The sequence below is a fragment of the Drosophila bipectinata genome, chromosome 2R (assembly GCF_030179905.1).
Source record: "Drosophila bipectinata strain 14024-0381.07 chromosome 2R, DbipHiC1v2, whole genome shotgun sequence".
Lineage (NCBI taxonomy): Eukaryota > Metazoa > Arthropoda > Insecta > Diptera > Drosophilidae > Drosophila > Drosophila bipectinata.
In genome coordinates this window covers 18,251,616-18,277,845 of record NC_091737.1, presented here as the reverse complement: position 1 = coordinate 18,277,845, position 26,230 = coordinate 18,251,616, and the positions used below count along the sequence as shown (strand labels likewise).

Genomic DNA, 26,230 nt, shown 5'->3' with positions numbered 1-26,230 from the left:
TTCTGGGTGGTTGTAGTTGTTGTTGCTGTTGGTGGGGAAAATCTAAATGTTGGCCAAGTTTGAATAGGAAACTAAATGGCCTAGTAACGTGGCAGAAAAAAAAAAATCAAAAAAAATCTACATAATTGGAATATTTAATGTTGAACTTCTTGTCGAAATCAGACGGAAACAACTGTTTCCAAGTCTATATCTTCATGGTCATCCTATAGAATTGTTTGAATAATAAAATCATCTCTTTTGAAAAACCCATATTTCAAGTTCAGAGCCAACTCTTATGACCAAATCCCATTGTCTTTCAAATTTTTTTTAGTTAATTTTACGGAAGTTTGTAAAATTCTTCACACGTCTACTCGCATTGCCTCGCTTCCTCCACCCCCCCACGCCTGTTTTCTCTCCACGCCTCTTCGCAACGAACAGAGTGACAAAAACACAAGAGAGAAGAAACAAGAATAACAACAAACGAACAACAACAACAAAGAATTCCATCGTAAAGCAACAACATCACGACTATATATCTCTGGCGTACAGAAAATTGAATAAATAAATAAATAATAATAATAAAAATAAAAAACAGAACGGCATTATTTTTGAAAAAAGAATAATTGGCAACGTTTTGGTTTAAAAGTCGAGGTTGGCCCAAAGGAGACGTGGCCTTCTGGCTGCCAATAGTAATTCGGTCAATTGTGTGAGTAGCGAAAAGCAGAGAAAATACCGTTTGTTTACTATGTTGTGCCACCACCCACCACCCACCACGAAGCTTTTACCCCTTTCCCTACCCCCCGCTCTCTTATTGATTTGCATTGCCACCCACACTCCCACCACACATTCGGCCTTAAATGGAGCTGGAAATTATCGAAAAACGTTAATGGTTTCCAAACAAACACATACATAAATACATACATGTTGTCACTAATCCATCACCTGGAAGTTAAGACTTTTTTGGCCAAAATAGAACTGAAATGGCCCAGAGAACAGTGCTACCAAAAATAACACAAAATTCCAAGTGAATTCCTTCGAATAATGCAATCTATTTTTATTTCCACGAACCACCCAACTACTGCAACGCACATCCTGGACACGTCCTCATCAACCACAACAACAACAACAATCTGCGTTGTACGATTCGGTAAGTAACCCCATCCTCCAGAGCCACCCCATCGGGCTGAAGTGGGCTTGGTCCTTGTTGTTTTGGGTGTGTTCTAATGGCTCTATGAAGACGTTCCGCGATCCTTTTGGCGATAAGGGAAGCGAAAGTGCGTGTTTTGCATCTCCAACCCTCGCTGCTCCTCTCTAGTTTGTCTGTCCCACCCTTGCCACCACCCCGTGAGGCAGCTCCAAACCACCCTTAGTTACTGGAAACTGTGTCACAGGCTACCGAGTTGGCAAAAATGGGCAAAGTCCACTTAGAGAAGAGTCTTTAAAAAACTTTTAGTAAAAATAATAGCTTACGACCCCTTTTTTTTGAGTGTACCGACCTCTCCCTTTTCCTTGCACTCTCTTATTCTCTCTTATACCGCCTCCTGTACCGTTAAAGCTTTTCCGCCAAAAACTCTCTTCGTAAAAATACCCGAAATTGGAGTAAACAAAAACACTGAAAAGTAAACATGTGTTTTTTGTGATTTCCCCGAGATTTGGTTTGCCCGGGAAGGTCCAACCCGTTGACAAATCAATTCCAGGACTCTGAATTATTCAGGGTTGCCCTGGGTAACCCCTATGCAGAGTGGGCACCTCACGTTTGGTCAAAACAATTGGCCCCAGGGTTCAAATACCTCGCATGCACGGGCCAATTAGAGTCCTGGGGGAGGCACGAGGGTTGGACGCGTAACCCTTGAGGCGGCTGTCTGGCGGCTCCCCTCATTTAAATCGATGGATTCTCGGGCAGTGATAGCCCCCGATCGATAAACGAGTTCCAGCCCAGCGGCCAGCCAAAGTCTAAAGGTTCCCAGTCAACCAACTCTCTCGTGTGAAACTGCTTTACTGCCGATTTGTGTTGTTTTGGGCTGAACTTTTTCTTCTGACTTCTGGCTCGGCGAAAACACAGAATTGTGTAAGCTGCATCACGCAACTGGCTGGTGACCTCTGACGTGGTCCCCGCAGTGCGTGCTCCAGAAAACTTTGCCCAAGCTGGGTCACCAGTGCGTATGCTTAATGTCTCATTAGCTGAAATCCATCATACGCCCTGTCGGAACTTGAGAAAGCCTTAAGATGAATCACATTGCTATTAATGTTTATTTTTATTTCATAAACTCTCAGATTAATCGGTTGTGGTTTCAGGGTTAAAACCGAAAGCTATTTTTATCAGCCGCTCCGAACAAATTCCATTCTTCTAAGCTTGTTAGCTAAACATTTATATTTTGTATTCCAGACCCACTCACTCAGCCTTATCAATTTGAATAAAATGTTTTATTGGAACAGTGCCGGGTGGAGTGACATCATATGTGGTCGCTGTTTGGTATTGTTTTTCTGCCGGCCTGCCGGTCTGCCGGTGCCGTCATTTGACATATTTTATTAACCCATTAGACAGTCGTTTTATGGCCAGGTGTCCAGATCCGTATCAGTCACTATATACCCATTCATGAAGAGCAATTAAGCCCGATACTAACCATACCTAGCTATGATAAGATAAGACCGTAAGGCGGCACCCTTGACCGTGACTCAAAAAAAAAAAACAAAAACAAAGAAAATCAATCGGGAATCGGAGTCATCTGCCGGGGCGACCTTCAGGCCTGTGGTTTGCCAGCTTCGGAGGGGATTGGCTTGGATTGGATTACCGAATCTCTATTTTTAGACCTCTGGCGTGGTAACGGAAATCATTTCAATATTTATTCGCCTCTGAATGTGATTAGCAATGCGCACTTTGTGTGCATTCCGAGTGTTGTTTGTACATCGACTACCTGACGTTCCTCCAAGAGAATAGCAAGGGGGTGACGCAATGCCTCCAGAGGAGGTGGCAGCGGCAACGGTGGGGCATTCAACTCGCCACCTCTGACCCTTGGCCGGAGTTGGTAATTAAAACGGAAGTACTGCCAACCTGTTGCTCTTGCCCAAGTTCCAGGCTCATTAAATTCAAGCTTGGGAAGCGGGCCGACTTGCCGAGCCACTTGCATGGCATTAATTAGCTGGCGAGCCCAGCTCTTCTGGGAACTCTGGCTATTACCACACAGAATATGAATATTTGCAAAACTTTCGGTTGGAACTACACCGCGGAAATGCAGGGCGTAGTTAGATGGCCCTTGGAGTAGATTTTTTTAATTACAGAAGTGATGGGGACACTTTCCCACACACCCGTTAGAGTCACTGTCAATCAGTGGGGATGGGAACATGTGTTACCCCCCTAGGCTGCCCCTAGCAGGAGGCGTGGCGGACGCCTGCCTCCTTGGCACTTGCCAAGTGCTGGCGGCATTTTCCTCCTCGCTGCCAATGGGTTAAAAATACCCGCGAGTACTTGTTGCTCTCGTAATCGCCCTCTCAGATGGTACACGAAGGGGTCAATAGACGGGCCAGTGGCTGGGAATGCTCGAAAGGCGTTTGGTTTGGTTGGGTACTTGCTTGGAAAAGTGGAAATCAGCGGCGCAGAAAGCCCAAGCATGTGGCAGCCAACTCAGAGACCCGGGATGAAGAACAACAAAGCTGCCATTGATATAAAACAGATAATGGCGAGCATAATGGCGGGATGGCGAAAAGTCGGATATGAATGAGAACAGTGCCTCGAGTGCCCGAATATTAACTGCAACAAGTACCGAGGGGAGGAAGGGTTACCCATAGAGGTCTGGTCTCCCCGGCTCGAATGCCAATTCTCTCGAATAGTTTCTAATAAATCCGTGAAAGCAAAAACAAGCTGAAAACAAAGGCAACGAGAGAAGGCGCACGAAAGGTCTAAAAATAAAAAAGGCAGAACCGAAACACATTATAAACAATCCGGCAGAGTCGTTAAGAGTGCGAGTCGGTGGCGGCTCCTCGCCAGTCAGTCTTACGTCATCTCTTGGTGTGACCCCAAAAAGACACATCTATGACGTCAATGCATTAGCTCCCATAAGCCCCAATAGGAGCAGATGGCAGAGGGATGGGGAGTGGCCCAGAGATGTCAAGAATCTAAAGACACATCTCTAAAAGTAATGTGTTGCAGATACTAGATGTGTGTGTTTGTTGAAAGGAAACAAATGTTCCCATCGCTGACACGAGCCGCAGGCGCCGGCGCAGGAGATACAGATACTATTCGTATCTGAGAACGTCTCTCGCCTCGGAGAGATCCCAAAGATATGTCCGTTTTCGAAGGCAGACGATTCAGTTTTCAGTTGAGTTCTGTTTCTGTTCGGTTCAGTTCGGTTCGGTTTTCTTGCGTTTTTCCAAGATTTCCATTTTTCTTTCCGTTTTTTTGTTGAAACTGTCTTGTGTTTCGTCATAAAAGTACCATTTTGGATTATTTTTTTTTGGATTAAATCAAAGACCAACGTTTGACTTTGTGGCTCTGTGAGTGGACCGATTTTTCCGAACGTCCTATAGCTTCCCAAATGAAAATCTGAACAGATTCTATAAATAGAGCGGGGACTGGGGCAGGGACTTGGGGGTTGGGGGTTGGGGGCTTTGCCCCGATACAGAAAATCATCTCGCTCTCTGAGATACACGAAACTATAAGATACTTTCCCACAGACCGACACTCCGACGACGATGACGACGTTGATCCGTGGGATTACCTCGCGCCGGAACTGAACGATGGATCTGGCAGATCAAATCGATGACTATATCTGTTCGTTCGAAGGACTTGGCGACTTAACAATGGACTCCCTGGCCATCTTCATCTTCCTGTGGGCCGTGCTGGCCCTCTTCTCCGTCTGGCTGATCAAGCTCCTCTACCACAAGTATCTCAACAAGGGCAAGGCACCCAGCGCCGCCACCAGCCGCCAGAGCAGCGTGGCCCCCGGCTCGGGATCCCCCACCTCCGGCTCCGGCAAGACTGAGAAGCGTCTCTCCGAGCCACGCGACCTCCTGGCTACCAAGAGCAAGGTGGCCGAGGATTTGGCCAAGCCCCTGGCTGCAGGAGCGGCCGGTGGAGCTAGAGGCCGCTCGTCAGCCTCACCGCTGAACTCCGCCGCTGCCGGTCCACGTCGTCGGGTGGTGCGTCAGAGCTCCACGGGTCCCGAGAACCGCAAGAAGCGGTATGTGCCGCCGCCCTCCAATGTTGTGGGCCCCGAAACGGTAAGTGGAACTCATGGACAGCCTTCTTTCGTTTAAAACTAACCCCATTTCCCCTTAGAGCTCCGTCACCTGGACCAGCCAGGTGTTCCGCTGGCTATACAGCGACCTGGTCATCGTCAACGAACTGCTCATGTCCTGGGTGATTGCCATTAACGACTCGCTGCGCAAATCCGTGGAGGAGGTAAGTGTGGGGCAGAGGGTGGTCAGGTGGTCAGTTGGCCAGGTCACCGGGTGACATCAGACTTCCCTGTCATCACGGCATCATGTGTGAGCTCCTCCGCAACTCTCTGATGTCATGGCTGAGCCCGACTTGGTCTCCACTGATGACGGGGCATTGACCTTTGTTCTTGGCCCCGCCACGACATTCAACTTGAAATCGATGTTCGAGCTGTGCTCCCCTCCCCCCGCCACTCTGAGCCCCCGCTTCGAGCTGGGAACTCGCTCAGCCGTAACTGATGGCGAAACGCGTTTTGTTTTCAACTTTTTCTCCATACCGACTAGCTGTCGAGATTCATAGGTGAATGTTGGGTTTATAATTGGTTTAATAAATGCCTGAAAGAGATGTATTATTTAGTAACAATATTAACTAGTCAGAGACCTAGAAACATGCATCTTAGGTGATAGTACTAGTACTATTAGTAGAATACAACCACTTTATTACAACTCTATACTAGTACTAGTTCCGAGTACAGGGTATCAGCTGCTTGAAATACTTGTTTTCCCCCCGATTTGGTTCGTTTTTTTTATCGCCTTTTACGTGATCGGAGCCAGTCGTGGGCCAAGGTCGCCATTTAGTCATCCGTCATTATCCAGACCAGGCTGTGACCAAAAATCGCGAGCAACCGTATTACGTAATACTTGATTAATCAACCCCCGAAATCTGGCACTTTTTTGCAGCATGGAGTGGCCGTGGAGGTTGTCCGAGTGCTGCCCGACAGCCCTGCTCCCGGCCTGAACAACATCTTCTGCAACTGCGATGAGAACAATCCCGCCGACATGGTAACTGAGATACAATCCTGAAAGACCATAAGTATTAACTAAAGTACTTTTCAGCTCATCACCTTCGACTGTGACGCCATGCCGGTGCTGCAGGTGAAGACTTTCCGGCAGAAGGCGGGCAAGGTGGAGACCTCCCACTACAAGGTCACCGTGTCGAGGTTCCGAGCCCGCATGGCCATTCCCATGAACTACAACACCCTCAAGGGTGAGATGCGCGTCGAGGGCTATCCAGATGTGAGTGTGAACCCACACAGGTTTTGCAGGACACGCAAGCTAATGTTTTGAAATCCGATAGGTCCGCATCGCGATGAACAGCGTGGGCGCCATCAAGCCGATGGACCAGGACGAGCAGCAGCTCCAGACGGTGATCAGCGACATCCTGACGACGGCGCTGCGCGACACCGTCTACCCGGTGGACTTCTCCATCTACTCCACCTGCCCCCGAGCGGATGTGGAGCCATTGGAGCTGCCCGTAATCTATCCCGTGCACTATGACTCGCTGGCGGTGAGCAGTCGGGAGCAGTGAGAAGGCGGAGGAAGCTCCCACCTGTTTCTGTTTCTGGTTTCTGGTTCACTCAGTCCCCGTGTTCTCTTCAACACTCGTCACTCTTCAAAGAACCTCACTGTACAGTGTTAACCTCCTCAAGACAAACAGACATTTCTCATTGCTCTCGACTCCTTGCTCCTCGATCCATGCTCCTCCTCACCCATTCCCTCTCGTTTCGTTCTCTGAAATTCGCCTTTTCTCTATGATTCTATTCACATTTCCCGTGTCTCCGTCTCCGTTGAGAATCCGTTGAGTTTGTTGTGCCTGCCACACCCCAACCCACCTCCCAAAAGGATCCCCAAAAAGTAAAAGACTTTCTTTCTCTTTTCAGGGCAACCAATACTTTCAATATTATTACAATTTCTAGTGAATGTCACGCATAGTTCCTGATTAAAGGCGAATTTCATGAGCCAACTCCAACCCCGACTTTTGATCTTTTGACCCTGCCCCTGCCCATGCCCCTGCCTTAGACTCTGCCCCCTCTTTGTCTCTCTATGTCTTGTCGCCCATCTCATATCACCTTGTCGAAATCCATTCCATACAGCACAACATGGAGCATCTGAGCGGTGGCCTGAGGGACTCCCAGCGCATGGTTTCCGGCCGCCGGCTGCTGGTGAAGATCGTCAAGGGTGAGGGACTGCGGGACGCCCACGATCCCTACGTGGTCATCGAAATGGACGAGCCGGCCCAGAAGAACCAGACGGGAACCCAGCGCGGCAGCAAGCCCTACTGGGACGAGCACTTTCTCTTGTAAGTGATTCTTCCACATCCAATTATGAGATCCCAAGTCACCAAATCTTCATTTGCAGTGAACTCTCCCCGCAATCTGCCGAGATCCTCTTTGAGGTCTACGACCATCCGGTGATTGCCTCGGATCCGCCCAAGTTCCTGGGTCTGGGCCTGGTGGGCATCGACGAGCTGGCCGTAGGTCCAGCCTCCACGCAGCTCCTGCAGCTACAGCCACGTCCTTACGAGACCCAGCCCGTGTCGGGAGCCATCACCGTGGACTTTGTGTTCATCGAGGGAGCCGAAATCCCGGCTGGCACGCGCCCCCAGCACCTGAAGGAGGCGCTGCGCATCAGCACTCCGGCCATCAACGAGCACATCCGGAACGGAGCCGACCTGGCGGACGCAGCCGTGCGCGCTCTGCAAGACGGAGCCCTCTCCGGCACCGGAAACGGCGGCCAGCCCAGCAAGAGCACCCTGATCATCCACAGCGTACAGCGGGTAAGGCGTCGTGCTCGACTCTTGGCCAAGTGGTAGCACTCATCTCATCTCCCCGGGCTCCGTCCTCTATGGTTTATTCGTTTTAATTTTCGTTTGTTTCTCTTTTCCGTTTCGTTTCATTTCATCCCTCCCCCCGACTCGCTGATCCCGCCCAGAACTCGACCGGCCCGAATGCATTTAAGGTAATCTCCCCCATAGCCCTGGTCCTCATCTCTTGAATTGTTTCTTTTTTGAGTTACCTCGTTACTGCGTCTCTAATCCCTCATGGGGCCTCGTGGCCTCCAAAGTCATGCAGGTTCTCTAGTGTTTAAGCCAAGCTAATTTCCAAACTGTTTCTTGTTCCGTTTTGCTCCGCCTAACCCCAAATGCGCTTCTTTAATCACGTCTTCCAACCGATCGGATCTGATTCCCATCGACCGATCAGGTTGCGCTGAACGAGGACGGCAGACTCGAGGTGACCCAGGCCCCGACGGAGCTGGATGAGGCGGTGGCCCAGGCCTTCGAGCGGGCTGCCAGCGAGGCCCAGGCCGAGCTCCAGCTCCAGGAGAAGCAGGCCGACGCGGAGGTGGCCGACGCCAACGACTCAGGTAACAACACCATCAACGAGGATAGCACCGCCGAGGTAAGTAGGCTGAGTTCAGAGGCATGGCATGTTGTTTGCGTTTAGTTTTGGGTGAAGATTCATATTCCATTGATTAACATACGTCCTTGGGTATCACTTCCAGTATGGCCAGCCCAACGCCGCCTCCTCGCCCAACGGCAGCAGCTACCACAACAACTACAGCCTGAATGGCAATGGAAACGGCAACACGAACGGATCCGGCTACAACAGCCTGCCCCGGAACGGAGGTGGAGGACTCTCTGCCTCCCAGCTGGCCCAGCAGAACTCATCCGGCTATATGGATGGCAGCGACGTGGTCGATGATCGCGGGCGCAGCAAAAAACGTAATTTCTTTGGTACCCTGAAGAAGCGGCTCAGCCGCTCCAAGACACGCACCCTCTCGGCCGACCAACCGCCCAATAATAACAGTCATAAGTCACTATCAGCCACCAACTCGTCAGCCACTGGACTCCCTCGAACAGCCACCGGAACCCTCAATGGTGAATCTTCCCGTTCATTATCTGTCGATCGTGCCACTCTGTCCAAAAGCAATTCACTTGGTAATTACCACCCTCGATCACAATGCTCCGACTTGGCTGGAGCCCTCGCCTTCGTCTGTGTCCATTTAAGCCTGGCTTGAACGCACTCTCACCGGATCACCCACGCATTCCGCTAACAGCTCTGGATATTCCCTCACCTAATATTGCATTTGGAGATCATGGCATTTGGCACTTTTATTCATATTTTTTGGCTTTTCTTGATTTGTTTTTAATGGCAAGTCCTCAGCTGGACTTTCACCTTGAAGCTTTATGGTTTTCATTTGCATTTTTCACTCATTTTAAGATTGGATCTGATCTCATTTTTCATTTCCATCTTTAAGATATTAACTGTATGTTAACCACGCTTTATTGTAACTATAATTGTATCTACTTCCAATGTCTGTACTGGTACTCTACGTCTTGTATTGTCTCTTCTCTCCCCTAACACTTTCTACCATCACATGCTAACCGAACTGTGACCCTCTACACGAATCTGTATGTATTCCATGGTTCCCAAAACCGCAAACTCTAAAAACACACAAAAACACGGTTTCAAACACATTTTGTAAATACGATATTGTTGGCTTTATTTTTGGAACGGCCTTTGGTTCGATTTGCGTATCAACTTGATTTCGATTATTTCTCACACACCTTCCGTATTCTTTTCTTTATTTTATTTTCCATATACTGCAATATGATTTGACGGGTCTTAACCGGGTGCTTGGTTTGTGTGCCACTCTCTCAACTTGCCACATAAAAAACACACAAAACTTAACTAAACGCAGGACCCCGCATGGGCATCGGGCACTCCATCACCGACCACTCACGTCGCTCCTCAATTTCAGAATCCTCGGCCATCTCAGGCTTCTCCTCGGCGAGCAACAAGACCTACGTGCACGAGGCCTCCACCCTGGTGCTGGAGACCATCGAGAACGGCGTAAAGCGGTCAGTCCATTGATGGCCTTTTCAAGTTTCTTTTATAAACTCTTTTTTTCTTCCTCACAGCCACTTTATTGTGCCTTTGGCCATCGCCCAGAGACCCCGCTGGAGGCGCAAGGGCACCAAGCTGCACATCTACAACGACCACACCTTCATCGCCAAGCATTTGAGCGGGTAAGCTTTATTTTTTAGCTATTTTTTTCAAGGATGTGATATCGGGGGAGATATCTTTTGGGGTATTACATGCCTATGTTTCCCTTCTAAAAATTTTGATAAAATATCGATCGAAAAAACCTTTTTCATATTTTTACGAGAATTGGTAGTGAATAATCTAAGAAATCTTTTAAGGTATTCCTCTCAAGGATCGGATGAAAATTGACCAAGATATGGAAATAGTTGTGAGCCATATATGAAAATCCTCGATTTTCCAAGGGGACCCCCACAAAAATTTTGAAAAAAATTGATCGAAAAATCCTTGCCCATATTTTGATAGGAATCGGTAGAGAATCGTCTCAGAAATCTTTTAAGGTATTCCTCTTAAAGATCGGATGAAAATTTACCAAGATATGGACATACTTTGGAGCCATATATGAAAATTCTGGATTTTCCAAGGGAGCCCCTACAAAAATTTTGAAAAAAAATTGATCGAAAAATCCTTGTCCATATTTTGATAGGAATCGATAGAGAATCGTCAAAGAAATCTTTTAAGGTATTCCTCTCAAGGATCGGATGAAAATTGGCTAAGATATGGACATAGTTTGGAGCCATATATGAAAATCCTGGATTTTCCAAGGGGACCCCCACAAAAATTTTGAAAAAAATCGATCGAAAAATTCTTCTTCATATTTTGATGGGAATCGGTAGAGAACCGTCTCAGAAATCTTTTAAGGTATTCCTCTCAAGGATCGGATGCAAATTGGCCAAGATATGAAAATAGTTTGGAGCCATATATGAAAATCCTGGATTTTCCAAGGGGACCCCCACAAAAATTTTGAAAAAAATCGATCGAAAAATCCTTCTTCATATTTTGATGGGAATCGGTAGAGAATCGTCTCAGAAATCTTTTAAGGTATTCCTCTCAAGGATCGGATGCAAATTGGCCAAGATATGAAAATAGTTTGGAGCCATATATGAAAATCCTGGATTTTCCAAGGGGACCCCCACAAAAATTTTGAAAAAAATCGATCGAAAAATCCTTCTTCATATTTTGATGGGAATCGGTAGAGAATCGTCTCAGAAATCTTTTAAGGTATTCCTCTCAAGGATCGGATGCAAATTGGCCAAGATATGGACATAGTTGGGTGCCATATTTGAAAGACCTGGATTTTCCAAGGGGACCCCCTCAAAAATTTTGAAAAAAATCGATCGAAAAATCCTTCTTCATATTTTGATGGGAATCGGTAGAGAATCGTCTCAGAAATCTTTTAAGGTATTCCTCTCAAGGATCGGATGCAAATTGGCCAAGATATGAAAATAGTTTGGAGCCATATATGAAAATCCTGGATTTTCCAAGGGGACCCCCACAAAAATTTTGAGAAAAATCGATCGAAAAATCCTTCTTCATATTTTGATGGGAATCGGTAGAGAATCGTCTCAGAAATCTTTTAAGGTATTCCTCTCAAGGATCGGATGCAAATTGGCCAAGATATGAAAATAGTTTGGAGCCATATATGAAAATCCTGGATTTTCCAAGGGGACCCCCACAAAAATTTTGAAAAAAATCGATCGGAAAATCTTTCTTCATATTTTGATGGGAATCGGTAGAGAATCGTTTTAGAAATCTTTTAAGATATTTCTCTCAAGGATCGGATGAAAATTGGCCAAGATATGGACATAGTTTGGAGCCATATATGAAAATCCTGGATTTTCCAAGGGGACCCCCACAAAAATTTTGAAAAAATCGATCGAAAAATTCTTCTTCATATTTTGATGGGAATCGGTAGAGAACCGTCTCAGAAATCTTTTAAGGTGTTCCTCTTAAAGATCGGATGAAAATTGGCCAAGATATGGACATAGTTGGTGGCCATATATGAAAATCCTGGATTTTCCAAGGGGACCCCCACAAAAATTTTGAAAAAAATCGATCGAAAAATCCTCTTCCATATTTTCATAGAAATCGGTAGAGAATCGTCTCAGAAATCTTTTAAGGTATTCTTCTCAAGGATCGGATGCAAATTGGCCAAGATATGGACATAGTTTGGAGCCATATATGAAAATCCTGGATTTTCCAAGGGGACCCCCACAAAATTTTGAAAAAATCGATCGAAAAATTCTTCTTCATATTTTGATGGGAATCGGTAGAGAACCGTCTCAGAAATCTTTTAAGGTGTTTCTCTTAAAGATCGGATGAAAATTGGCCAAGATATGGACATAGTTGGTGGCCATATATGAAAATCCTGGATTTTCCAAGGGGACCCCCACAAAAATTTTGAAAAAAATCGATCGAAAAATCCTCTTCCATATTTTCATAGAAATCGGTAGAGAATCGTCTCAGAAATCTTTTAAGGTATTCTTCTCAAGGATCGGATGCAAATTGGCCAAGATATGGACATAGTTGGTGGCCATATTTGAAAGACCTGGATTTTCCAAGGGGACCCCCTCAAAAATTTTGAAAAAAATCGATCGAAAAATCCTTCTTCATATTTTGATGGGAATCGGTAGAGAATCGTCTCAGAAATCTTTTAAGGTATTCCTCTCAAGGATCGGATGCAAATTGGCCAAGATATGGACATAGTTTGGACGTGTCCTATGGACATAGGGCTTCCAGTAGAAACAAGAGATCGAAGCATTATTAGCTGAAATACACAGCTTCCACCCCAGATATTTTGACCAAGAATCCTCTTTTCATCTTCCAGAAGCGGCCTACAGTGCTCCATCTGCATGAAGTCGATCCCGCGGAGGCCCGGAAAGCAGGGCTACGAATGCCGCGACTGCCAGCTGATCTGTCACAAGCAGTGTCACATACGGGCGCCCCAGTCCTGTCCCAATCCCACGGTGCTCTCCATGGAACTGTAAGTGGAGTCCTCGACCTGACCGTCGTGGACTCTCTCAACTAGTAACCCTGCCAATACCGTATACTAATTTATTGATTTCATTTTGTTTTTCTCTTTCCACACATACACACATACCCCTCCAACACACACACCCACACGAAATGCACACACACACCCGAACAGAACATCATTTCCGGTACTCACAGAGAGAGATATTAACCTAGTTAACTAGAGCCATTTATTTTGTGTCCCAATCTTAATTTTGTAAAAGCCTTGAGTCCGCCAAATGCAGTTTGATATTTAACAAAAGCGATTTTGATTTTATTTGAATTCGGCGTCAGAAGTGGAAATTACAGATTTGGGCTTTGTTTTCCGGCTTCCGGCTCCCGCCATCCCCCAGCAACCACCCCACCATTTATAGCCACCTCGCTTTTGGCCACGCTTCTCATTTTGTTGTATTGTTTTTTTATGGGCACTAATCCGAGCTCTTCTCTCATCGCACCCACTTCACCATCGATCGACCAACCATCCGTCCCCCTGGAGCAGGATGACAAGTGATCAGACCTAGTAGAAACAACACCATCCAGCATAAGTACAGCATAAGTCCAGGGGCCAGGCCACTTTCTGACGCCAATATATTTCAAAGACCCGTCCACACACTCTCCAACTTCGATTCGTAAACCACAGCAGGGCCCTTTAGATTCCTCCAGCAGAAGTTATTAGAGGTTCGAGCGTTTTCCAGTTGGCCTTTGGCAACTGGGAAATCGGGGTAAGCCGCCATCACAACCGCCATCGCATCCGCATGAAGTCCTGGAGAAACTGCGTCCCTAGCCCCCTTAGAAAAGGAGACTGGTCCTGGGAAATGGTTTCTCTGGGACGTGTTCTTGTTCTTCTCCACTGTGTTGTGAAAATTAACACTCTCTGTTCGTCTTTGATCGCTATCCGATCGAAACTAAATCTGCTAAATCCAAAGAATCTGCTAATTGGCTTGTTTGATTTTGTTAATTATTCGTTTTTCCCCAAATCTTAATCCTATATTACTCTTTTCTAACATTTTTACGTTACTGTTTCCGCAGGACCAAACTTAACTCAGCTGCGGCGGACCGCAGCATCCGGAAGCTGTGAAGGGGAACCCCGGAACGTCCGAGGTACCCATCCGAAAACCTTAATCGAAATACTAATCCTAGTTAGTCTAGACGGAGGAGGAGAAGCTGTGCGAGCTATCTACGCTGCTATGGGAATCCTTGATACATCTTATTTCGTTATTTATTTATACACCAGCGAACACACCACAACCACGTGCAATAGGTTCTTTGGTTTCGTTTTTAACCCATTTCTCTGTGTCAACGAGCTCGAGGCCCTTGATATTTTGTATTTTCTACAAAACACGAATAATAATTGTACAAAATGAAATCGAAAAGCATTATATTTACTTAAAAAAGGGGTTTTTGAATGGGGCTTCAAGTCAAATGTTGTAAAATATTTTTGAAATTTTATTACTTTGCCGCCATGTCCGTTGGGTAAAGTGGCATCCCTGTCCAAACAGCTGGACCTATCGATTAACGATAACAACCCTGGATGGTTTTTTAGAGATGTAACAAAAGCTATTTTGTTTTGTTTCATTGCAGTTTTTCCTATAGCGACTAAAAAATGCATTGAAAATTGTTTCAGTCACAAAAAAACGTATCGAAATAACATTAAGAAATATGGCATCTCTATTTCTGACAGTGCTGGAAAGGTTAGAGTGTCCAGTGTTGGCCAACAAAAATGTTAATCCATCGATAAATACTCAGGTGAATATCGTTCTATCGATTCCAACACGATTCGAGTAGATAAAAACAAAGTGGAGCACGGTGCACGGACGTTGGGGACTACAAAAATTGGCAAAAATTCGAACCGTGAGCGCTGCAGTCGCGAACGTCACGTGTGCAATTTAACTCCAGGTGCTTTTCGATTGCGTTGTTGAAACAAAAAAAAAAAAATAGAAAAAGCGCAACCAACAACAACAACTACACTGATACTGCGTCGGGCGACAAAGCGACACGCCTCGCTCTGTTTTTGTTGTTGTTGTTGTCGCGTGTGTGTGTTTTCGGATTCGTCTACTAATTATTATTACTAGAATTGCTCGTAAAGTTAACATGTGCCTAAAATAATTAAATAATTCATAAAGTGAAGCAGCGCGTCCAGAAACAAAGAAAGCAGGAGAACGGCGATAGCGACGGCGAAAAAAAGCGAGACGTTCTCTCGCCTACCACCTTCTCGCCTGCCTGCTTGCCTGCCTGCCTCCCACCCCGCGGCGCTTTCTCTTCCTCGTCCTCCCCCCGCTCCAGTCGGCAACCAACTGTCCCTCCCCCCCCCAGCACCATCACCAGCACCCACCCGTTTTTGTTTTTGTTGCTTTTTCTTGCCATTTGTTTTCATCAATGTGTTTTTGTGCGTCATATTCGCGAATCGCGACACCCCCATCGCCCCCCTCGGCCACCTCGCCTGCTTCTCCGGCTCGACTGCGCTTCTAATATCCGTGTCTTCGTTGGCGAATTCTTTGCAGAGATCCGATCGCGGCTGGTTCAGTAATTAATTCAAGCGATTAATATATATCCAAAGTCCAGTTAACGTTACGCAATTACCGCCCGAGTGCGTGCCAGAGTGTGAGTGTGTGTGAGTGCCGTTCCAAAATGCATCTCGATCCCCGAAAGCCTCTGAATTCCGCCCACTGTGAGTGCTAAAATCGTATCGGTAACCGAAACCATATAGCGGAGGTAGGCCACTCGCCACAGAGCTTCACTAGACCGCACGCAGGAGAGATCCGGAAGGAGTCCATAGGGTGCACCGGAAGCGGGGAAGGATCCAAGCGGACAAGATGGCCGCCGCCCACAGCCACCACAACGCCAATCTGCTCAGCTCGGACATATCGCGTCGCAATCCGCAGGACGAGTACGAGCTCATCCAGAAGATTGGCTCCGGCACATATGGAGATGTCTACAAGGTGAGTTCATACACTGCAAAAATAGGGGGTACCCTTATGTCTCAGAATGGAGAAAATAAAGAAACACTGGAAGAGTGCTGGTTCACCCTTTAACCTCCGCTGGAGGAGCTCGGGGAGGAGAAGGAGTAGCCCTTCGGCACACTCATTTGTACATCTGCTTGCCACCGCATGCTCCACGGAGTCGGAGCCAGCTGCCCCAGTTCCCTTCCCCTCTCCCCAAACACAAATATGCGCCACTCCTGCTCCCCTTCCTCCGCTGGCTCGTTCTTTTGCTTTTTATGCCCCAACTTCCATGTTTACTCCATGACTGCCCCTTCGGAATGGGAATGGAAATATGACAAATGCGTCCGTAACGGCGCTGAAGTTGCCCTTGGGTGCTGGGGTGAAGGGAGGCGTGGCATAATGCAATTCCACAAGGGGGGGCTATGGTATTTTTGATATGAAATAGAGATAGCAGGAACCCTTTGATTTTGAGGGGATTTCCGCTTTTCCACTTTTGGATTGATGAAAAGTTTGGTTATTTTGATGAAAAATGTATCTTCTATCTTAAAGTTCTTAACTATCTATCTAGTATCTTCCCTTTAGTATCTTGGATATTGATTCAAAGTGCCTCTATTATTTCAAAACTCTCAAACTCAAGCCTAGTTGAGACACGAACTTGCATTGATTATGGGGATTAATTCCAAAAATGCTTATTTGTTTATGTTCTGTATCTGTATCTGTATCTCTGTATCTGTATCTGATTCAGTTGCCATATCCATCTATAAGATGCGTCATCTGATGGCTTCCAAGTCTGGCACTCTTTTCAAGTTATGGAGCTTACATCGGGGTGTTATTTATGATGCCACCCAGACAGAGGGTCTTGATGGTAGTGGTGGTGTAGGGTCTCTAGCCCTAATCTTGGATAGAAAACTGCGCACATGACGCGCCGCAATTGAAGTGCAGGGCAATCGAAACAATCATCATCGCTCGTTCCACTTTTCGCAATTCCCCCACTCCCCACTCCCCACTCGCACTCGCATTTCGCGATATATCAGCTTACAATAGAAATACTATAATAACATCAGAAATGGACAACAATACGCCCTGTTGACGGGCCGTTGTGAATGGAATTGGGTTTCCACTGTAGCCCCCCTTTCTCCCCTCATACTCATTGGTTCTTATTAGACGGTACAATGATCCAAAAATTGGGTTCAAACTTCTACCTAGGGAGGGGTGTTCCAGGTTTTCAAAACAATAATTACAGCACCAAGAAGTATGCAACGAATTCTTTATGCCAGGCAGGTGATGGTGGAGGAGGGTGGTGGGGGGTGTGGAGAGTCTTCATTACCGGAAATTCGAGAGCAAAGCAAGTGAGGAAAGTGGAAAGTGAAAAAGAAATAAGGAATAAAGGCAAGAGAGTGCCAGGTTACAGTTATGCAATGAAAACTGGCACACACATACACATACATATATATACATACATATTTCATGCGTGTATTTGGTCTATGTTTCTATGCTTTTGTATGTATGTATGTGTGTGTGTGTGTGTGATTACCTTTGCCAGGCACTTGACTTCTCCATACAATGTCCCTTCATTGTTGTTGTTTCTGCCACACTTTAACAATCATCCTCGTCATTGTTGTTGTTGTTGTTGTTGGTTTTCAGTTGTTTTCTCTTGTTTGTTGTGTTTGCTATTTGTTGTTGTTGTTGTTGTTGTTGTACACGCAACACGCATGAAAACATGAAAAAAAAAATTGGCGCAACGCTCTCGACCCACAGAGTGGGTGGCTGGGGTGGTGGGGTGACTGGGGTGGTCTGTTGGGAAAATTACTAGAGAAAAGAACACGAAACTGAAGTGAATTTGAAGCAGCGCCAGTGAAGTGGTTGGCTAACCCCCCCGCCCCTCCCTTCCCCTCCAAGGGGGGGACCATAAGGAGGTCACGTAGCCAACGCATGTGTGGGCGTGGTCTTATGGAAAATGCATTGCATTTATCTCCAGATGATGTCTGTCTGTCTGTCTTTTTGCTGATTTGATGCTTGTTTTGGTTTGTTTTTCCCTCAAAACTGGCAATTGTCGGAAAAGTAAAGGGGGTTTTCCATTTTCCAGAGAAATCATTGGGCCCTAAAAGCCCCTCTCTCCCCCCAACAACTCCCAGCTTCAAAGCAAACAGACAATGTCAAAGGTTGTGCCCTTCTTGCCTCTGGAATATAGAGATCTTTTGGATTTTTTGGCCACTTTGGGGGCAATATGCAAATGGATCTTGACACGCCCACTGCCCACCGCCCACCGCCATAATGGGCGCTAAGTAAACACCCCTTGGCCGCTTTCAAGTGTTAAATGGGCTTAGAGCTGGCCTGAGATTTGTTTTCAGTGCCTGGGTTTTTGGGGGGGTAATGGCAACCCTTAATTTGGCAACAACAACAAAACAAGAGTCGGGGAGGTGGTGGCAGAGGGTCGCCCTGTTGACCTAATTCCGGCGTGGCAATAATTTGCACGTCTTCAGTGGCCAGGAAGGGGAGGTACCTCTCTCTCGTAGCCCCCCAATGTGGCCAACAATGGAATCGAGTTCGAACTCCGTGCTGGCTCATTAGTTGCCACACTGAGCGAATAAGTGGCAACTACAATTATAAAGAGATTAGAACACCATCCACACTTTAAGTGCATATAGTGGAGGCATAATTTGGTCCAATTACCAGGAGTAGTAGTGCCAACAGGGGACACGTGTCCTGCCCTCCAACTCCAGTGGCTTTCCTGGCTCCCCAAAGTCGGGCCAGACGCGCCACCCCTTCTTGGCCCATTCCTGCTTCATCCCTTGGATCCTTTCATGCCCGGCCGGGTGAGGCCCTAAACTAATCCACTCGCCAAATCAACTCAAATGTACGAAATTTAAATAAAAACCCAACTCCAGGGACCCAATCCCACACTCCCACACCGTCCTCCGCAAAACCCAAAAAAAAAAAAAAAAGAATCCCAGTTGTGCAAATATTGGGATTGCCGGTGGTGGCAAGTCCTGGGCCGCCTGGCTTTCTATTATCCTTTCGCTTCAAAACATATCAGAAATATATGGAAGAGGCCCGCCAGGCACCACCAGGCACCGCCCCGTATCGCCGCCGCCATCAGCAGACGTCCCCAAAGTCAAATAAAAAAAAAACTGCTGGAAAATAAAAGAGAATCTGGCTCCGAATCCGGTCTGGTTGGGTTTAAAGTTGGGTCTCTAACGGTAAAGGGTCGGATCGGGGACGGTTGTGGACCGACAGACACTCGTCTGGGCAGGAAGGGGCGTGGAGGATGCTGATGTTGTGGCGCTTGAGGAGCCTAAGCAGTAGTGGCATCTGCTGCTGGCTAATTTCTCATACTTTCTCTACACTGAAAGAAATAGTTTAGGGGTCTGTCTGTCTTCTTTCTTATGCCCTTTGACCCTCTAGTGTCCAAGTGTCACCATTCATCTTCCTCCAACTCGAACTGTCTCCACTGCGGCTTCCTTAGTTTTTCTCTTCATTTTCCTGCTCATTTCCGGTTGACATTTTCCTTGAATATTGAGCAGCCTCCACCCTGTCTCCGGCACCAGCCCTTCAATTGGATATATGCCAGGACATCAGGACACCAGGACCACCTTTCAGCAGCAGGGATCGGGATAAGGGGAAGCATTTACAGCACTTCTAGCACGTTATTTGGGTAATTTCGCCAAGGACTCTGGCTCGAGCTCCTCTGCTGCATTCTTATTTATTTTCTGGCCAACTTTGTGTCCCCCCCCATGTGTGCCCCCGCTCCTGTGTGTGGCAAAAACTTTGTCCTTCATTACAACTTCTTACCCGAAAACCCAGGCCTGAACTTTGCAACGTCGGAGTTGCGGCATTAAAATCATCATCAGCCAACTTAGAGCAGAGACTGATGCTGAGCCACATATCTCAGCCATGCCGTCATAAACTGGGGGCCTGGGTGGGCGTGGTCTCGGCCCACATGTGTCTTTTGTCGCTGCCGGCGCTGCGCAGGCGCCAAAGAGTTTCAACTTGCGACTTGCGACTTGCAACTGCCTCTGGAACCTAAACTGAAGACTGGGTAGTCATTCTTGAGTCTCTTAGTTCAGCAACCTGTGGCAAGAAAGCGGAGTATGAGGTGTTAGTAGACTAAATGATGCCCGGTACTCGGTTCTTTTTTAAAAGAGTCTTTAAACTACTTTTTGTAGCATACTTTTGGGCTATAACTGTAATATATTGGGCTGTAAGGGCTATAACTTTTCTTAAAATGGACCTGTGGACCCTGTTTAGAACCTGTACGAGTATCGAGGTCTGTAAAACCTGAACGAGGTCTAAAAAGAACCTTCTAGTGCTGCCCCATCTATGAGAAAAACTAAAATGATAACCGGTACTCTGCAAAGCCTTCCAACTACATTTTATGGCATACTTTTGGGTGCTACGGAGTAAGAGAGTAGCAAGAAGAATGCATAAAGGGCTATAGGTTCTCTAAAAACTGTCCTATTTGTCTGAAGCAAGATATAAGGGGAAGATATAAGATGTAAGGGGAATATCTAGATATAAGGGTAAGTATGTTATAGATTGGAATAGAATAAGGCCTTGTTCTGTACGAGTACCGGGTCTAAAAAGAATCTTCCAGTACTACCCCATCTATGAAAATAAATAAAATGATACACGGTACTTAGCTTTTCTTTAAAGTAGCTTCTAACTCCTTTTTGTGGCATACTTTTAAGTGCTTTTGAGAGTTAGGAAGTAAAGGAAGACAGTAGGAAGCAAAATAAGGGGCTATAAGTTATCTAAAAATAACCCGATTTCTCTGAAATTTGATTTCCAGCTATATAGTAAAGTATAAAATAGATAAGAATATAAAATGCCCCATTCTCCACAAGTACCAGGTCTCTATAGCACCTTCAAGTACTACCCCATCTATGAAAATAAATAAGACTCTTCAAAAAAAATAAATAAAACCCCCCATTTTGTGGCCTCTCCCTTTCAGTCAGCGAGGGTTGATTAAAAACTTGTAGAATTATGCAAGTTAAATGAGCTACTGGGAGGAGGACTACCACTGCCATGGCCACTGGTACTGGGACTGGTACTGGTACTGGTACTTGTCCCTCCCTGGTAATCGCTGGCCAAAAGTTGACCTGTTGTTTGCTGTTAGGGCTGGTTTGCATAATTCCATTAGTCGGCGCGGCGAAAAGTTTACCAGGGAGAGAGAGTCGAAAAGTTTGCGGCCCAAACTAATTCCCATTAAAACGTGTAATTCCAATTTGGGGAAAAGACGAGTGCAGTTCCAGGAGAGTCCATAGAAGGTGCCTCAAGGGTTGCCTAGCAGCCTAGCAGCCTAATTAGGAGATCCAGGTGATCCGCAATAATAATCCAAAAAATAAAACAAAAATAAATGATTAACCTTGGAAGGAATTTGCATAAACTGCCAGGACACTCTACCCTTAGTCCTGGCTCTGAGCATAATTAATGAGTGACGAAATCCCCAACTCGAGTGCCCTGGCCTGGGGAGCAACCGCAGAGCACTAAACTGACTTTAATTGGGGGAGACATGACGAAATTATGAAAACGACCGAAGAAAGTACTGGGGCGTGAGGTGGGTGGGGAGCTGGGAGCTGGTAGCTGGAAGAAAGGTGGAGCAGAGCCAGAAGCGTGACGAAAACGATGACAGTGTGGCGGGGGCATGGGAATCAGATATGTACGTCGCCACACCAGACACAGAAACACAATTAAGCGAAATAATTGCGTTCGAAGTTGGGTTCGGGGATGGGGCTCTATAAGACCCGTCTCTGAGGCGGCAATTAGCCAGATTCGAGGCTTAGTTCTTAGCTTCTTGGCCTCAAAAGTGAAAGAGAACTGAAAACAACTGGAAATGGCCATTAAAGACATGATGGGTAACACATTTGCCGACCAAATCGGCAGACAAGTCAGGCCTGGGGAAGATATCTGAAAGGGGGAAGATACAACACTGAGCCAAAATACTTAATAAGGCAAGTGTATCTTTGTATCTGAAAGATACACTCATTCCAGCTTTGTTCTCCGTGTGTGGAAAAAAATATGAAAATAATAAAGAAAGAAATGCCAACAAAGAACCGAAGGAAGAGGGGAAGAATAAAGAATAAATAAAGAAATAATAAAGACTAGAAGAAAAGAGAGCCAAGAAGGGAAAACTTCAAGTCAAATAAAAAGTCTTTAGGCGACGCTTCTTCTGCTCCATCTAGTTATTTATGTGGCCTTTGTCTGGAGAGACTGGAGTCTGGAGAGTCTCTTCCATAATGAACATTGTTTGCCTCAAAAGTTCAAAGTTTGCGCGGGGAATGCGCTTCATTAAGCTGCCTCTGCCTCGGCCGTGTGGACAACGGGGCGGATGCTTAATTTAAAGTTTTTCCTATTTTATAAATATTATCATCAACGACCTTGAGCCGCAAGACGGTGCGAGAGCAAGCCAGACTGATGACAGATGACGACCACTGAGCGTTAAATGATGATGAAGTGAGTCCCAGTCCCCAGTTCCAGTCGCTAGTCGCAGGTCGCAAGTCGGCGTGAAAAGCCCTTCCTCCCCCCAGTGATTTATGCCCACCCCCCCACTGACTGTGGCGAGCAGCTTGATAAAGTTCCTCTTCCAAAACATTACGTAATTTAATGAAAGCTGGGCTCTGGAAGAAGAAAAACACACGACCCAGAATGGAAAACCAACGCTGACCAATATTTCACAAACAAGGCCAGAAACAAAAGCGAGAAGTGCAGGGCGGAAGTGGCCAGCATTCCGGGGGGGTGGCAGGCGGGGCTGAGCTCCCTTCCACCTCCCTCGCAACCGCACTGACTCTCCACTTCAATTATGCAATTTTCTATTTTTCAGAAAATTGAAACTGAAGCTCCCCCAGAACTCCATCCGGAATGGAAAATTCGTTTCTAAAATGTGCAGACCGCCGGCCTGAATCTTGAGCTTCGCTCTCTCTCCGGATTTCTGATCTGAAATACAAATGTTTTCCTTCCGGTGGGCCTCTTTTCCATTCAAATTGCAAATCGATTTCCCTTGTAGGCCGACTCGACGAACACTGTTATCGTTTTATGGCCAAGGTGGCAGCAGTTTTCACAAAAAACAACATTGGCTATCAGGGCAGAAAACTTTTCCTATCGGGGTTCTTATCGGGGCGGAGTAGGAGAGCCCATAGATAAAAGTCTGATATTGGATATTTTAATAAAATAATTAAAGGAATAATTGAAAAATAAATAACTAAATGCGTTAAACTACAAGATTTGGTGGTTTGGAAGAGGGATTTTAAAGCCAAGAAGTTCGTTTTTAAGTGACTTTCTGTTAAGAGCCACTTTCTTAAAACAAAATGGAAACTCTTGATACATTTTTTATCAAATTCTTTGAAACTAATCACAATTACTATAAACTTTAAGCTGTTTTTCTTGGAAAATCATTTTTAAACACATAAGAAATATTTAGTCTATACTCTATAGTATAGTATATATAGTAGTATATATATATATAAAAAGTCGATATTATGTTATTGAAAAGTTATTGAAAGTCTGTATACAGACAGAGTATACTTATCCACGTCACTTTATGTTGAGCGTCACTTTTCAATAACATAATATTGACTTTTAGGGCATATTTTAGTAAATAAACTGAAAAACATTTTAAATACCATAAACTACAATCTGTTTTCTGTCAGAAAATAATTTTTAAAATAAAGACCGTTCCTCCCCAAGAGTCCCCCCCACTTTTAGTTCCAAAAAGCGTCACAATCGAATCACAAAATGGCCCAAAACTCATGCTAATGCTGGCCATGACGGGAGCTTGAGTCTGAAGTCTGAATTTGTGTTAAGCACTTGCCACTTGTCGCCTCCGGAGCTCCAAAATTCGAATTCCAAAATTCGGCATCCGGACTCCCGAGGCCGATAAATATTCTGAGAAATAGTTGAGTTCTTAAGGAGAGAGGAGGGAGTGGGGGGCTCTACTGAAAACTGAAAACTTTTGGAAACTCTCCTTGGGCCTAATCTTGAGTTATGGGGGCGGAGGCACTTTCAATGAATTTATGGAAGAACCGGAGAACTGTTTCTTGTCTTAAAACGCAATAACCGTTAAGACAGTGGGTTGGAGACAGAAGGGGCGTCCTCCTCCAGCTGGCCATGCCCGGCACGTTGGTCAGAATGGTCACGTTTCGAAAGGCGGCAGGTGGGTATCAGGCGGAGTGGGTGGTTGGGTGGGGGCTGGGGTTTGGTTAACGGTAGCCATCGGTATCGAGTAATAAAAGTTGACATTCGACAGGTGTGTGGTTGGCAGTCTCTAGTCGCCTTAAAAAAAAACATCACTCACTCTCACGAGTGACTCACGCTGCCACCACTAGCTGGCTCGATGGCTGGCTCGATGTTATCAGGAGGAGGTACTTATAAGTACACACATCGGCACATCGGGGGCCTGAAAGTGTGCCATTGGCATTCCCAGTATGTGTACTTCCCCCACCACCGCCTCGAAGACCCAGCTTGGAATTCATTCACTCGCTCCAGTCATTGAGTCACCCGCTTATGGATGGAGGGCTTGCATCAAACAGGGAAATTAGCATAAGCTTGGGGGGAGTAGGAGGAGGGGCTATGATGATGATGATGATGATGATGTTGACAAAACAACGTTTGCCATTTGTATAAGCTAGGCTGTTTTAATTGCCCCCGCCACCGAGGAGGGTCTGGATGACGGCTCACGGGGCGTATACGCAATGTGGCGGCAACCTCTCGCCCTGTGCCCTCTTGGCCTCCTGGAAATGAAACAAACTCTTTGTTTGGAGTCTCCTAAGCTGGTTATGGTTCATTGATGAGTAGAGATCTTTACCGGCCGACTTCCGGTCTCGGATGCACTTCTATTTGGACTTCAAGGTGCTCTGGTAGGTCCTTTTCCTTCAAGTCTCTTTAAGGATAATTCTACAAAACTTTCAGCCTCTCTCGGCAATTCAATTTGCTTTCAAACCCTTATATGTTGTGGCCAGGGGCATTAAAAGTAATTCTGGAAATGCACTTTCCAGGACATCAGCCAGTGTCCTGCCCCATTGGCAAGGATATTCACCATGACAGGGTACGTTCCGTGTTACGGTGTTAAGAGGGAATTTTTGGGGAAATGTTCTCCCACAAGGACCTTTTCGCCCCCGTGTCCTGAGGCCAAGTGGCACCTAAATGAGGCCCCCCTCCCCACCATCAGGGTAACCCTTTTTACACGTGTCGCCTGTCAGGTGTAGGGGTGGGGGCAGACCCCTTGACTTGTCGGAATATTTGAGCCAAACTTGTTAATATTTCGACAAGGTAGAGGGGGAGGAGATCGGAGAGAGGGAGGGGGGGAGGTCACAGGACATTGAAAATTGTGTTGGTCCTTTTTTGCAGTTGAACTTTTCAATTTGATTGCCGGACGGAGGCCATGGCGAGGGTGCTAAACGGGTCCAGCCGGAGCAGGTGGGTGCGACCCGATGACTAAAAGTAATTAAAGTATTTTCCCAGTTCGCTCCACACAAAGGGCGGAAAGGGGCGTGGCAAATGGTAAACGGCAAACGGTTGGGAGGTCTGCTAGCAGCTGCTGCAAATGATATTCAATTTGTAGAAAATGTTTTCTAGGCAGAGGATGGAATCAAAACAACAAGGCAGCCTAGACAGAAAAACAGGTGGAACACAGAGGAGGAGGAGGTATCAGGGATGGGAGTAGCTACTCGGATGGCTCTATTCCAGCCCACAACAACAGTCTGGCCAGGGAGGAGGGTATTTGGGAAACTTCCCCAGGCCGGGCAGGAAAAACTTTGTCTGGCACTTGATGTTGATGCGCCCAGTCCCCGCTCTGGAAAGGATCTAACCAGAGAAACAGGTCCTTGATAGTATCTAGACAGGATACCGTATCCCGACCAATTTCTCTCCGTGTAGTCCTTGGAAGGATGAATGCAATTTGGTTAAGTGTGCGGGCGAGTTGATACTTTTCGGAGCCGGCTTAGGGATGATGGATGATGTGAGAGGGTAGTAGGGGCTAGTGGGGGCTGGTGGGGAGTGAGGAGTGGCCCAACCCACTGGCTAGGATTAGTTTGGCTAATTGAATTGTGCGTTGCAGGTGGGCTGAGAAAAGTAAACGGATATCGAGTTCATTCGAGTTCGTTTTGGGCGAGAATTCAAGGATATCTTGATGCCAGGACATCTTGAGAAAAGGTTGTCCTGTGTGCGTGTGTGTATACCTCTCTCATTCTCTCTCTATCTTTCTCT

At 46.3% G+C, this 26,230-nt stretch overlaps 2 protein-coding genes across 35 annotated transcripts in view; both read left to right on the top strand.

The window, feature by feature from the left end:
- The first annotated feature begins 216 nt into the window (after positions 1-216).
- Positions 217-14,461, top strand: LOC108125016 (uncharacterized). Of its 27 annotated transcripts, XR_011442314.1 has the most exons (17): positions 4,289-4,470; positions 4,651-5,196; positions 5,255-5,377; positions 6,094-6,195; positions 6,250-6,429; positions 6,491-6,700; positions 7,287-7,492; positions 7,552-7,969; positions 8,125-8,151; positions 8,394-8,591; positions 8,695-9,130; positions 9,895-10,054; positions 10,115-10,222; positions 12,904-13,059; positions 13,225-13,237; positions 13,588-13,810; positions 14,118-14,461. XR_011442314.1 is itself a non-coding variant. In XM_070278246.1 (16 exons), exons 2-16 carry the CDS (start codon positions 4,714-4,716, stop codon positions 14,127-14,129), a joined length of 2,832 nt encoding a protein of 943 aa, XP_070134347.1. In that variant the 5' UTR covers positions 4,289-4,470; positions 4,651-4,713; the 3' UTR covers positions 14,130-14,461. The 27 variants fall into 27 exon arrangements, 8 of the variants coding, with proteins under 8 accessions (XP_070134347.1, XP_017096500.2, XP_070134348.1 ...); XR_011442319.1 differs by lacking the exon at positions 4,289-4,470 and adding an exon at positions 217-685 and having other exon boundaries at positions 4,727-5,196; positions 13,225-13,810; XR_011442313.1 differs by lacking the exon at positions 4,289-4,470 and adding an exon at positions 1,112-1,126 and having other exon boundaries at positions 13,225-13,810.
- Positions 14,462-14,854: 393 nt separating this feature from the next.
- The window catches only part of hppy (MAP4K3-like protein hppy), a 38,624-nt gene continuing 27,248 nt past the window's right edge, over positions 14,855-26,230 (top strand). For 7 of the 8 annotated variants that reach the window (XM_043210235.1, XM_043210231.1, XM_043210234.1 and 4 more), the window contains exons 1-2: positions 14,855-14,984; positions 15,590-16,027. In XM_043210235.1, the coding sequence (XP_043066170.1) occupies positions 15,902-16,027 (126 nt within the window). In that variant the 5' untranslated portion in view covers positions 14,855-14,984; positions 15,590-15,901. Of the gene's footprint in view, positions 15,169-15,589; positions 16,028-26,230 lie in introns of all 8 variants that reach the window. The other variant, XM_043210229.1, reaches the window with a different exon arrangement.

Coding starts and splice junctions, on each gene's coding strand:
- LOC108125016 (XM_070278245.1), top strand. CDS start 4,714: ATGGATCTGGCAGATCAAATCGATGACTATATCTGTTCGTTCGAAGGA. Junction 6,701..7,286: donor TGCACTATGACTCGCTGGCG/GTGAGCAGTCGG, acceptor CATTCCATACAG/CACAACATGGAGCATCTGAG. Junction 9,131..9,894: donor GTCCAAAAGCAATTCACTTG/GTAATTACCACC, acceptor AACTAAACGCAG/GACCCCGCATGGGCATCGGG.